The sequence below is a fragment of the Ixodes scapularis genome, unplaced genomic scaffold (assembly GCF_016920785.2).
Source record: "Ixodes scapularis isolate PalLabHiFi unplaced genomic scaffold, ASM1692078v2 PGA_scaffold3__209_contigs__length_174095766, whole genome shotgun sequence".
Classification (NCBI taxonomy): Eukaryota; Metazoa; Arthropoda; class Arachnida; order Ixodida; family Ixodidae; genus Ixodes; species Ixodes scapularis.
The window spans coordinates 22,649,808-22,663,684 of NW_024609868.1; the positions used below are offsets into that span (position 1 = coordinate 22,649,808).

The 13,877-nt window shown below is 47.7% G+C and overlaps 1 protein-coding gene across 8 annotated transcripts in view; it reads right to left on the reverse strand.

Annotated features, from left to right (window-relative positions):
- Nucleotides 1–1,509: 1,509 nt before the first annotated feature.
- The window catches only part of LOC115310110 (protein transport protein Sec24C), a 32,536-nt gene continuing 20,168 nt past the window's right edge, over nucleotides 1,510–13,877 (reverse strand). For 4 of the 8 annotated variants that reach the window (XM_029968386.3, XM_029968389.3, XM_040504132.2 and 1 more), the window contains exons 12-23: nucleotides 13,670–13,763; nucleotides 12,970–13,086; nucleotides 12,118–12,288; nucleotides 11,813–11,869; nucleotides 9,855–10,049; nucleotides 9,067–9,253; nucleotides 8,152–8,346; nucleotides 7,692–7,795; nucleotides 7,377–7,464; nucleotides 4,822–4,925; nucleotides 4,254–4,343; nucleotides 1,510–2,319 (exon numbers count right to left, since the gene is read on the reverse strand). In XM_029968386.3, the coding sequence (XP_029824246.2) occupies nucleotides 2,179–2,319; nucleotides 4,254–4,343; nucleotides 4,822–4,925; nucleotides 7,377–7,464; nucleotides 7,692–7,795; nucleotides 8,152–8,346; nucleotides 9,067–9,253; nucleotides 9,855–10,049; nucleotides 11,813–11,869; nucleotides 12,118–12,288; nucleotides 12,970–13,086; nucleotides 13,670–13,763 (1,543 nt within the window). In that variant the 3' untranslated portion in view covers nucleotides 1,510–2,178. The remainder of the gene's footprint in view (nucleotides 2,320–4,253; nucleotides 4,344–4,821; nucleotides 4,926–7,376; nucleotides 7,465–7,691; nucleotides 7,796–8,151; nucleotides 8,347–9,066; nucleotides 9,254–9,854; nucleotides 10,050–11,812; nucleotides 11,870–12,117; nucleotides 12,289–12,969; nucleotides 13,087–13,669; nucleotides 13,764–13,877) is intronic. The other 4 variants (XM_029968390.4, XM_040504134.2, XM_040504135.2 and 1 more) reach the window with 1 other exon arrangement.

A 13,877-nucleotide genomic window follows, 5' to 3' on the forward strand; every position in this document is an offset into this window, starting at 1 on the left:
ATGTAACATTCACGCCTAGTTTTACAGTGTATCGAGCCTCGGTAATTTCGCTGAGGCCGCCAAAGTAGTCAGACACTGCCAGGAAGACGTAGAATCAACAATTCCAACACGCGAAAAAGAGCACGGGGACTCATATTTACGTCAACATAGCATTTCAATGGTTTGTTTATGGGCGACGCGAGCTTCTTGCCCACTCTATCGCACGTGCACGGCGCCGATGGCGTTGTCCACTAGGGGCGCTCCGGTTTGTTGGTAAAGATGAGGTGTACTATACAAACGCATGCATTTTGACCCCCCTTTTTCCCTCTGCATGCCAAGTCAGACATCTCATCACCTCAGCCCCAGTCTTGGGTAAGTTACTTTTAAAAGTAATTTGTTATAGCTATTTTAAGAAAAAAGTAGCAAAGTTGCCGTCACAGTTGCCGCAACAAAAGAGTAACTCGTTAATTACTTTTAAAAACTAATAACGTTACTTTTCAGTTACTTTTCTATAACACAAAAAAAATTAGAAAAAGCTAGAAAACGTTCCTCACAATGTTTTATTGCATAAAATTAAAAAAGTATGCTTTTTACTTCATATTGTAACTTAGCAGCAGTTTCTTCTCGAAGTTAGTGTTAGAAAGTTTCCACGCCAGAGTAGTGGCGCAAATCAAAATACGAAACATGCGCAGTGCCCTCCACGTGTATTGTCGTTTCACGGCAGATTCACCCGATTAAAAAGCGTTTGCACGGAAAAAATAAAAAACACATGGATAGTGCTTCAAGACACTAAGATGTAAGTGTTCAGTCACAAAATACAAGCGCGTGCTTAAAGATAACTAGATATTTTTTCATAAAGTCTACATGTGGCTATATTCGGGTCGCGACTCGCGAGAAAGAACGTATTCACAACTTTGTGCAAGGCCAACTTGACACTCGAAATGTCGGAATAGACCATTTGGAAAGTGCAAGGAATGGCTAAATTGCACTCGTTCAGTGATATATTATTCATAAAATACTAAAAGTAACGACAAAAGTAACGTCGTTACTTTCATCGTTACGTCAGAAAAGAGTAATACTGTAGAACTACAGTTACAAGTTACATTTTTAAAAAGTAACTCATTACACTTACAAGTTACAAAAAAGTAACGAAGTTACAGTAACGCGTTACTACTCAAGACTGGTCAGCACCCCCTTCCTCCCCCCCGCATCGCACCTTCCCCAAAAATAATTCTCACTTGCGGCCTTACGTTTTGTTTGTTAACACTTACCAAGTCTTTTTGTTAAAAGCAGGAAGTCCAAATATGTTCAAGACCCAGCCACCCGACATAGGGAAATTGCATCATGGGCTTCTGAAACCTAGCAGGAAGAGTGGGGCGTTTACCGTGGGTGCTAAGGTGCAATATGTCAACTTCCTGGCCTGAAGACCTTCAACCTCCCTAAGCAAAAGCAAATACTATGTTCTAGTTTTCTCCCAGCTCAGAACTAGGTACTAAACTGCAGCAGTTGTAATTAGACGGCATCACAGAGTAATAGATTCAAAGGCTTTATTTGTAAACAGCTGACACCTCCGACTCTGCAAAAAGGGACTCTTCCAGTCAAGGCGGACCTAGAACCGTTGACGGCTGTCAATCAACCTTCGCTTCATCCGGGCCCAGCAACCTCGGCACGTCCGTCCCCCGTACACGGGCCGAACCTCTCAAGCTTGGGCGCAGAGAGCACAAGTCGCAAAAGCAACCAAACATTTTATAAGTGTTCCTGGCACTAAAAGTTAGCAGCCCTATGCAGAAGCACCGAGGGCCAAACAAAAAAGTGCACAGAATGCGGGGAGAAACTAAACTGTTTTATGATACACAACAAGATGTCCAGGAAAAGAGAGAGAAGGAAACTTTAGATGAAAAGCAGCTGTCTAGTTAGAAAAAAAAAAAAAGATATACCTGATCACCCCGCCCAAATTTAAATGTTTCTACGAAACCAGACGTAAAGTGAAGGTATGCTCCAAGGCACATGTTGCTAAGCAGCGTTGCAAACGGCCAGCTCGGTACACTTTACTACCGAGTAAAAGAATGGTTTTTGTTTCCTTAGAAGAGGGGAGGGGTAGGGGGGGTGGGCGGCCTCTCTTCGCTTTTCCTCGACGTCGCAGCGTGGGCGCCTCGAGGATGTACTGTGTTGGGGGCGGTCGGTGAGCGGGCCCTTCCCTCAGCTGAGCAGGTTGCGGATCTCCTTGTGGAGGTGGCACAGGAAGTCCACGTACGAGGGACTCGCCTCCCCGTGCCGGTCCTCCACCAGGAACTGCCGGAATACCAGCTCCATCTTGTCTCCCTGGCGCACCAGCGTCAGCTGAAATACGTCGGGTTCCGTTGGTCGGCGCTCGTCCCAAACAAGGTGCGAGCACAGTCTTTCTTATGTTGGTGTACGCGGACCCTTTGGGGTCCCCGAAGCTTTCGACCATTAGTCAGGCCAAGCAATAGTCAAGCCTACTTTGTGCCGCCACTCTTGTGTCAAGCTTTGCCACTTTACACCGCCTTCTCAAAGAAGCAGCTGACCCAAAGGAGCACCTTGTTTCGCTAGGTGAGCTCAGAAGCTTGCTGGGGTGGGCACTTCACATGATGCCCTTTGCCAATATCTCACACGTTTCAAAAGTAGATGGTGGGCACTCATTGTGACATAGGTGCATGTTCAGTATTCTATGGTATATAAATAAACAACTGAAAAGGAAGACTAAGAATGTGCAAACCCAGTGGTACGCTAAGCCATTCCCCACCTACCCAACCAACAATAGAGTTAGTTGGGCATATATTTTCATAGAGTCAAATGCAGTAGAACCTTACTGACACGTTTTCAGCGGACCACCCAAGAGAAAACTGTACGATCCGAGAAAAGAGATAGAACGAGAAGCAACTTTTGAGCAAGTTTATACTTCACATACTATGTCTATGGGCTAAAAGCACCCAGCCTCAGGATATAAATCATTGCCCGATGCTTGGATTAATAAATGTGATTTTTTTTTACAACGTAACTCTTTTAGCGGGCGACTGGCACGCCTATTTCTGACACCACTATAGCGCATCTCTCTAAATCCTGAAGAAGCGAGCCTGAAGTCCCCGGGAAGAAACATGCAGAGCCAGTGCAAAAAGGTCGTTGTCGCACTTGTGCGCTCCAACAAGAGTACTAATCCTCGGGGAGCTTCACCCGGATGAAGCAGGCCGGCACAAACCACAGCTCAATTCAACAGATACAGTCAAACTCATCCATCCGTGGATGGATCATAATGGGTGTGCCCTTTGCATCGGGCACAAGGGTAGACCACCTAGTCTAGAAACATTTGTACAACCCACCCACCCCTACATGCTTCTCTGAACCTAGTTACAGTTGAATTGTCGATTTGATCAATCTTGTGTGCAATTTTACACTTCCCTAAACCTTCTCCACCAATCTTATGACACCTGCTTTGTGACTGTACTAATCATTTTGCTCTTTTTTTCTTTCACTGCAGTTGATTCATACTGTATTTACTCACATAATGAACACACTTTTGTTCTTGAAAAATTAACACATACCGTATTTGGGGGGTGGGTTCATTACACGGGGTAAAATGTTTGCATTTACATAGTTTGTGCAAATGTCAGATCAGGTGCCACTATGACGCGGCAAGGTACTGTGGGCCGTGGCACATCTCCCCAGGTGGAGGTGCACCCATGGCTGGTCGGGGGCGCACCACAGTAACCATGCTTTATAAATTGCAAACCTTTTTAGGGCGCTTTCGGCGTGCCTTTTGCCGACGAAAAGGCACCCTACAAAGCTTGCTCAGCATGGAGAGCAATGCTACCATTCTTAGGCCTAACTACTTTCACGATTTCCCTGTCCGAAAGTGGACCGCAGATGACGGCATGTTTGTTGACATCACTGATAAGCGAAGAATGTACAAGGCTGGGCAATTCCTCGACCCAAACTTCGTGAAGTGTGCGCGCCGTTCGGTTTCACAGTTGATCACTTCCACAACTACACATGTGCAGCCATTACAAGAGCAGCTCGGCTTGGCTTGACCTGGCCCGACCGCTTGGCAGCAAAACAAAATTGGCTTGGTGGGCTTGGTGGCTAGTGAAGTTGGATGCTATTCGAGACTTGCATAGCCGAAAATTGGAGGTGTGTTCATTATGCGAGTGCAATCATTATACGAGAACATACGGTACATACCCGTACCAACCGGGAATGTATTAATGAGTTTCTACTGCATGCATCGACCGATGATAACAAAATAAATCATGACTCACCCTCATACAGCGTTGCCTCTCAGCTCGCACCCTCGCCACAATGTCCCGTACCCGCCTTGAGATGGGCGTATTTAGTTCTAGCAAGGCAGTCTGGAAGAAATGGAACACCAAAGAGGATGGAGATGGCAAGTTCTATCGTTGTAGCAAGATCCAGTGGGTAAGAGCTAAAAGTTACTGCATACTAACATTAGAATGTGCAGAAGGCCCGCCTTTGCAATAAAACATAACATACAATCAAATGGGAGTAAGGGATGTTATCACAGTAAGAGCACGGTAAAATGAAAGGTGGTACCTTAAAACTAAACGAATATGAATCTGACAATTTTCATGAAGACCCGAGAGGAGGCTTGAAATGTGCAAGAGTAATAACAGCAGCCCCCGCAACACACACACAATGGTAGATTGTCCCCACAATATAAATACACCAATAAGTCAGAGATGAATGGCCAGGTAACAGAAATTCATGAAACCGTCGGTCCAAAAAAGTGCTCTCAGGGAACACAGGAATAACTCCAAGCCTAGTGCACATCCTGTGCTCCAAGGTGTCAAGCACTGCTTTGTCTCTCACCTTGTCAATGTCTATCCTTGCAGCCACAGGTTGTGCAAACACATTCTGCAAAAAGTCTGGGTCCACGGCCATTCCTATCCACATGAACATGTGGATTCCATTTTCTGTAATGGAAGCAAAATAACTGGCTTTGTCATCATCCCAAACATTAGTATCAAAGTCCCCAGGTCAGGGAAAGTAGTGCCACTGATCGGAGAACCTGGCTCTACCAATCCTAAAATGTCAAATGGTTGAGGAGTGCTGAGCGACATGGAGAGGCTGTAGTTACAGTTTTGTCTAGTGGCCAAGTGCCACTATTGAGATGATGTAGTAGAACCACCGCTAAGCATCCACCGTGCAAGACCTTGAAGCGGAGCAGCGACAAGTGAAATGCAGATGCATGAACTATAGGAAAGGTATGTAGTATAACATTAACGGGGGACATGGGTCTTTGGAGCCAAAAACTTCCCGAAACTGGATTCTTTCGAAAATGGTGATGGTTGTTGTTCTTCTGAATCTACTAGGCTTCTAACTTTGTGGATGGATATTTGAGCTATAAATCAATTTATAATGTATATGTGGGCTGAATGTGCGTTGAAGTTGACTCTAAAACATTGTTTTCACAAAACACAATTTTCGAACTCGTTGAAAATTTGCAGGTGGGATATCTCAGCATCTAGAGCAGATAGAAATATAACCTTTCCTGAAACGAGTAGCTAAATGTGTGAAGCATAAAATGTTGAGAGCAGATCTTTTAATACGTCTTGAAAATTTTCTATTCAATATTTTGTTTTATTATTTGTTAGCCATGCATTGAGCAGTGAACTTCAATGTGTGGTAAAATCACTAATAATGGGTTTATCTGAAAAGTACTTCCAACATTGCATTCTCTACACTTCATAATATCCAGCCATGTGTCAAAAAGGATATTTTGTGGAGCCCTTTTTTTTTTTACCTAACCTTCCTCCAAACAAAGGTAGGCAAGTTTTAATTATCTTGAGGACAATTCCACTGACTGAGAAAATGACCAGATATATGAAATCAGCGCAAAAAAAATCTGAACAAGCTTGTGCAGTCTCATTGGGTTTGGTCATAAATTAAGAAAAAAAAGCTCCAAGACCAGTGTTCCCTCTTAAATACAGCAAGCAAGAATACTTTGACAAAATCCCACTACTGAATGGAATAAGAAATTTTCCTCTGTATCATAAGTGAGTGCACCAAATCCTTGCGGCCTCCCGACGAATTTCCTGGTGCTGTTTTGCATATGTTTCGTTTCAAGCAGCATTTCCAATAATTATTGTGACCATCATGAAGGTATTAGAGAGTTTTAAAATAGGGGATCCCAAAGGTTGGGAGTTCCTAAGAAATAGAAGCTCACCCCTGCGCATGCGCCGAACCCAAACTGCGTTTTGGGTTGGCGCTCACCCCAAACGCAAAATTAAAGAAATAGCGTGGGGCCCCTATTTGCATGGGGCCAGGTTGCGTACGCAAACAAGGCGACACCTTTTCTGCATGCTTCGCAGCAAATTCATCATGGTCACTACCGTATTGGCCATGTTCATTGCCAGTGAATGGTGCAGCCGGCTTTCACTTCGCTTTCTCTCGCTGAAATCGCAAAGAATGAACGGCGAGCTCTCCCCAATTTAAAAATCATCCGATTCCGGCCGTTCCGAAGCCCAGAAAGACGCGGTAACCGTTGTCATGGCAACGTCTTGCTACTCCGAGACTCCGAGTGGATTCCGATAGTGGCACATTACCTGTAGCTTAAAAACAAGGCATCCAAGTCGCTGTAGCTCAGATCTAAATAAAGCAGCTGCTCGCTCGTGTTCGTCTGTTTCGGCATAGTTGAATGCTTCGGCGACCTTCGGCGACCTTCAGCGACAGGCGCTCAACGCAGCACAAGAACACCAAAATCAGCCCGAGAACAAGTGGCAAGTTAGAGTGCTACGAATTGGAATCTCTTGGCTGAAAACAGCCACCAATATTTACACTGATTTTAGATTGAATTTTACAACATAACTTTAGCCTTAACTATTCATTGTAGTAAACAGAAAGTACTTGCCAAGTGCATGTGTTTTACATTTTTTTAATATTCCTGTTTTCTTAATATTACGCTTGTTAACTGGGCTACGTTGGTGAGAACCACAATCTATAAGCCGGTGGTGCCAACCTTGTTGCATTTGAGACCCCACCCCATTCCTTAGGAGTACCCAAACGTTGAGGCCCCCTATTCTAAAACTCTCTGTTATGTACTTAATAGCTAAATTTTTAAATAACAATTTTTGAGGTTTGCAACGTTGCTACAGTCCACCCCAGGCAGTGTGTGTGTAGCAGAGTACCTGACTGAGCTCAAAGAATAGGCTGTCGTGGGAAAAGCTTTGTTGACAGGCCAGCAATCACAGTGAAGTTCATTGCAAAATAAAGGTAGGACACAAAAAAAATGTTTCTGCATTGTTTTTTTGCTCGCTTAGTATTTCCAATTTCGGACAATTCGGGCATTTTTGCCAGCGCCATTAGATGCCAATTCACGGTGTTTTATTACAAAGATATTAAGCACATTGGGACACAATACCAACCTAGAAGATAGACACCATCCTCCCTGACTTTCTCGGCAGTGCAGCGGAGAGCCACGGGAAGGTCTACGGCGTCCACGTCCACGTCGTGCTGCAAAGAAAGCGATGCACGAGCGCCCTCAAACTCAACAAACTCCCAGGAGGTAGCCCAGTAAGAGCCATCTCTCGGAGCTGGACAGATTGTCATCCGAGCAACAAGTATTGCACGCAATCTGTAGGCTTCTCACAAAACGGGACACTGTGCACTGCTCGACATGAAATCCACAACTGACCGATTTTGAGGAACAACGATCCACTCAGCACGTGGCGAGTACTTACCAGCGGCAGCAGTCTCGGATAGAAGTAGGCCACGGTACTGGCCACGTCCATGCTACACAGGGACAGCATGGCAAAGCTGCGGTCGTCCGTCGTCAACTCGGGCCCTGGGAAAGAACCGAACAGAGTCGACGGTTGTGGTCACCCGCCCAGCTACGCGACCGTTGGCGCCACGGTGCCTGCAACGTGCCGACGCGTTGACCGTCTGGCTGCATGGCGACCTACGGCAGAACACGCGTCTGCCACATCCGCCGCCGCTGATGCGGCAACAACGGGATTGGGGCAGGTAAGAGCTCACGAAACTTCCACGACATCGTCGGGTGGAAATCGAGGAACCAATTTCGAGGGTACGGCAGATGCACCAGTCAGAGACACGTTGCAGGCACTTGGGTAGTTAACATGCTGTCCATTCACCAATGGCGGCAATGGCAGGCTGGCGAAGGAAAGAAGAAAGCGCGAGTACCTCCAGACAGGGCGTCGCTCTTGAGTAGGCAGTTGAGATAGAGGGGCAGCAGCTTCATGCACTCCGGCAGAATGAGCTGTCCCGAAGAGGACGGGCTGGCGCAGTGCTTGCGGTAGGCCGCCAGCATCTGGGCGGCCTTCGACACGCAGCCTTCCTTCACCTGGCGGGGTCCCTGCTCCAGCAGGTGGCGCACTCCTGCGGATGACACATGCACGGACTTGAAAAATGCGTGTGCAAATGGCACGTGCGGCGCGAACGGGCTTCGGAGGTTCTGCCGAGAAAGACTTACAGGCACCCCTCTTGGAGCACCCGAGCATACCTAGGATGCTGTACGCCGAATTAATCCACATTCCCCAGCGAACCGATCCCGCCGGCGAGCTTACCAATGCCGCCACTGCCGCAATGCACCGACGGAACCTTTTTCCTCTGCACGGGCAACAACCTTGCTACAACCCCGCACGTGCACAGCACGAGCCGTCTCGTGCATTCACAGCTTGCCTGCCATGAACTAAGCTATGGTGACGTCGCACATACGGCAAACGCTTGGCAAGATCTGTCCATCGGTTGCAAGCACCGCAATGAAATACACGCTTTGCGTTGTTGTCTTAGCGTGTGAGACACGTAACACGAGGGAGTGGTGCACCGCGATTTGCATACAAGAGTCTCACGGGGCACACGCATCATACACTGGCACATTTGTTGCCGCTTGTAAGACAAATGGAGACACATCAAAGGTCTTTAGTTGCTAGTTCTCCGCTTTCGCCTATCTTTTCCACAAACAAGTCTTGCAGGCGTCACTAACCCTCCCGACAATGAAGAGGAAGGTTGCACTTGCACTTCACAACGAAAACTCGGGTATGTTTTAAGCGTGCCCACCGTCGCAGAGAGGCCCCGCCGTGCGACTCTCGTCCTCACCCTGCTTTGCCAGGAAGTTGACCATGGTGTCGAGGTCACAGTTGCGGTACATGTCGGCCATCTGGACACAGGTGGCCAGCGAGAGGTTGTGCAGCCGCAAGCGGCGCTGGCCGCCGCACGTTGTGTACAGCAGGGCCACTTGCACGTACGCCCCCTCCTCCTCCACCAGCTTGTCGTCATACTTGATCTGCGTGCCAGCAGCAGGGTTCAGAGACACCCTCCTTTATTGTCCTCAACGCCGCGTTCTGCCAATTCTCAGAAAAAGCTTTCCCTCCCTTTTGGGAGTCATAGGTAGGGTTGGGCAAGCCACAGGTGCACCTTGCCCAACCCTGCATGAGACTTGCAGCCGGTATCGCCCACTTTCGGGCTGCACTTCTCAAACCGACAAGCCTGTGCCAACTCTCTGTTAGTCAAATGTAAACCATCAATACAAACGATGCAACGAATGGGAACTATTTCCTTTCCCGTTCCGTCAAAATACGAGAACTCAAAACCTTGGAGCACCCCTCTGGCGTACTATAGATTGCGGTAGTAGTCGCACATTGTAAACTACAATCCACAGGACTCCTACCAGTGCCACAGTCACTGACATGGTGAGACCAGCAGAGCTTGTCTTTCGAATGTCCAGCCTCCAGCACGTGCTCGTTGCAGGTGGGAAGCTCATGCTGGAGGCGGGACAGCCAAAGTTCCTCCCTGCCATTCTCGTTCTACTGCCCACCACAGTATAAATCGGCCCCCCCGCCCTTGTCACCTCGTCAGGAGAGACGCGTTGGCCCACCGCCACCCACCTCAACGGCGATGCACTTGTTGCAGTCCAGGGCTGCCAGCTCGACGTCCGTCGTGTTGGCCATGTAGTAGTTTCCGTAAAAGTCCGTGGGGCGGATGCCCGTGCTCGTGCGCACCCGCATCACTGCGTCAAAGGCCACGGGCTGCGAAACGTCCCGCCGGAGGTCCTCCAGGAAGCGGCTGCCCTCCACGTCCTCCTGCGGACCCGGCCTGGCTCAGGGGACGTGCCTGCCAACCCCGTCCCCAGAGGATCCCACAGACGTGCCACCGCGAGTGAACTACTCTTTTTCATACGTCCCCAACTGAAAAATTGCCCGACCTAGCCATTCTATAGGGTGTTCACGAACATTGTCTGGTCGTGAAAAATGGAAAGTATGAACAAGCCAATGAACGGCGAGTGAGGAAGCTTTTGATAAAGGTGCCTAAGTGTTGCATTTATCATTCTCAAAATCCGTGAATGTAGAACCCCATGATAAAAATGGAAGAAAAGAAACTCGTTATTCCTGCACATAGTGAAAGAAAAAAGGGAAACAAGCCGTCCGGTTGGTACTGCTAATAAAAGACGGCACCAGATGAAACAAAGACTTGAAAGCTTCTTCGAGATTAACACCCCAAAGCAGGTCCGAGCATGTGTGGTAACATCGTTAAGGAGCAGGGTCAACAAGGTGGTTTGTTTCCATTTTTCTCCGTATGCGGAGGAAATAATTTTACAGCGAAGCTGTTATGCATTAGGATCTGGGAAAAAAAATGCGTCTGTGGATATTGACAGAAAACTCCCCATTGGTCGTGGCAAGTATGAATAAATAAAAATAAAAAGAGAGGGCAACCAGCATGAGTCGGCCTTCCATGGCATCATTAGATAGTGAGGTCCTGATCCCTTTTATCATCTCTAGGCATCATCCTCGAGGTTGTCCTAGAAGTCATCCGAGAGATCGTCCTAGAAGTCGTCCTTGAGGTCGTCCCAGACAACGTCGTCAAGTCATCGTCTAGCCGTCGTAAAAATTACAGCTTCGCTGGTCCTCCATTTTCACGTAAAGTGGAAGGGCTCTACAATTTTTTGCTTTAGCTGTATTCTTTTCTATGTGTCTATACACTCATGAAATTTTAGTATAATAAATGCACTACCTTAAAGATGCCTTTGTAGAAAGCTTAATTGCCCTCTAATCATTGGCTTATTTATATGTTTTTTCTTGAGACAGAATAGCACTCGCAAACACCTCATAGAGGCGTTGGCTGTTTTGGTCCCTTGCCATTTCTGACTCCAGAAACCCGGACCAACCCTTTAAAAAATTCTAGGTGTCGCCTTTCTAGTTATTTGAGCAGATGTTAAGATTTGGTCCGACGACCAAACAGTTCTAAGAGTACTGCTTTTGTCGTAGAAAATGCATCATCTTCTATGCACTCTGTGTAGCTCTATTTAGAGCTCTGGAGTACTGGTCCAGCCATATTAAAACCTTTAGTAGGTGAGCAAGGCAGATACCAATTCTGTAGTCCACCCCACAAGCTGAGGGTTGCTTTGTTTGTATGATCCCTTGTGCTAGCAAAAACCATTTACTCTTCCAGCCACCCACAATGCTTCTGGAGCTCGTGAAGTGGAAGGCATATCACCCTTTCAGTCTTTTTGCAGCTTTATCTAGCCACTGTCGAAACCTTAGCTGCTAGGTATAGAATATTCAGTGCTTTAATTCTCTCACATCCCAAGTGCACCCACAGTTTTCACTTTCAGAACTTGTAACAAAACTTGTCAGAGACCCTCTGCATGACAACAAAGCGACACCAACCTCGACCAAGTGAGTTAAATTTTGGCTCCAGCACGAAAGTAACCGAGCGCAACATTTTATGGAAAAACTTTCCGAGACAGCCGTCCAGGGCTTTCTGTGCCATCAGGAAATCCCAGAGAACGCAAACACAGCCCGCGATCTCCTTAGCCAACCACCACCGAGGGATATTAAAATCGTACCTGAAGCAGCTGGGTGCTACTTTCCCTTATTGTTTTGTCCTGTGCATTCTGTGTGTTCTGCAAGAAATGTACACGGTTTGATGACCTTTCCGGAAAAAAAAATAAAAAAGAAAACGGTGCAGCGCAATGAAAAGCGAAGCTGGTGTTTCCCACGCATGCAGCCAAAGGAGACGGTGCCGGAGCCATTCCGTTAGTGCCAGGAGAGACCCCGCCCAACTGCCCCACGCCCGACATTTTGACTGAAAGGCCGAGAGCGCAGTGCAGCGCGTGCCCCAAAGCGCCAAGCGCGAGAAGTGGCGGCCCACCTGGAAGTAGGTGTACTTGTACACCTGACCGCCTGTCATTTTCGCCACCTGGCCGATGGTGGCGATGTCCACGTATGCATTGTGGAACAGGAACAGATCCACGCAGCAGCCGGCCGCCACGCACTCCTGGCCCAGCTGGTTGTAGAACGGCGACTGGGGAGTCAGGATCGTCTGGGCGAGCAAGAGACGTCGCTTGTCGTCGGGAGGCGCTCAAAGAGGCTCTCGTATGAAGCCTTTCGATGCGTTTGTATTTGTTTTGCAAGTCACAAGGATCGTGCAGCCCTTAGAAGCAAATGGCGGCGCAGCACTCGCACGAGGCACATACTCTGCCCGTTCGCAAAACAATACTTGTCGGTACTTATAGAAATGCAAAGAGTGAATTTTATGGACGGTCTAGTCGAGGTTGTAGTCTAGCCCTAGTACTACTACAAGGGTATCAGGTTTCGAGCGTGTAGTCTAGTTCCCAGCACTGCTACAAGAAGTGGCTCGTGCTTCTGCTTTGAAGTGGTTGTTCAGGCACGGTGCCTACGGAAACAGGTTTGCACACAAATCGGGGCTGCTTTGAAGAAGGAAATCTGCCATCAAGGGAACAAAGGTAATGTTACGGCACCAGAGGGTGCCGATATTGCGCCGAAGGGGTGACCAATAAATAAGCATTCAGCTACATAACTATTTACAGATTAACACATACTGCGTGGTAATACTGCTCGGCGGCGGAACTGCCAAGCAACAAATATTGGTCATCGCATTCTTCACGACTTCCGCCAGCGTGCTCTGAACACAAAACGGCCTTTCTTGGCACTGGAGCGGCAAAGAGCGTTTGGCCTAAAGGGGGCTTAAACAAGTCCCCACCTTCTCCTTGTCGGTGCTGAGAAGCTTGCGGTCGTCTCTGTTCTTCAGCTTTCCCGGCGCGTCCGCAATCGGCAGGCTCGTGTGGAACACAAACAGCTTGCCTGCACACTCTGCGGCCTGCAAGAAGAGCGCACATCCCGTCGGCAATGTGTGCCAAGCATTGCAACAAACAAGCTTTGACCGCACTACATTGAGCCTAAACTTGGTTTTGCATTTGCGTCTTGCTCAAGTATAGAGTTAGCATTTGTTTTCATTATAACCACATTCTATTTTTGGGGGATTCTCAAGCCTTTTGAGTCTCAGGAATGCTCCAGCCAGCTTCTAAGATGCGAAAAGGACACTCTTCCTCCTGATGTTCTGAGAAAATTATAAAAGGAAGAGCTTACAATCTCAGAAGCTTTGCCAGCAACACTAGAGACTAGGGATGAGCGGTGCATCAAAGCATGGCTCAGCTATGCTTGAATGTGCCTGACCCTCGAGTGCCAAGAGAATATGGGTGCTCTATTGACACCTGAGGTTGCCCCAGTCAACACCTTATTCAAGACTGATTTTTTCTAACTGTGCTACCTCGAGTACAGCCGATTTTTAGAGACAATGTTTCTCAAGTTCTTCCTGAGAAATTAAACAAACTGGTTGATTGATATGAGTCAGGTGAAGTGACCCCTGGGGGAGGGGGGCAGCAGTCCAAGAATTTGCCTACCTTGAGAGCCTCTAAGCCAGCTTGAATGGCAGATCCCAGAACTGTGTCCGTTTCTCGAGTGTCTGCAAACAGGCCCGGGATCTGCTCCAGCAAGCTGCAAAAGAATGGACATCTTTGTCAACACCTGCTAACATCATGCTGCAGACGCATGTGCACAGTGTACTAACATATTAACACGAAACAATGCCTTTGTCCCATCCATTTTGCG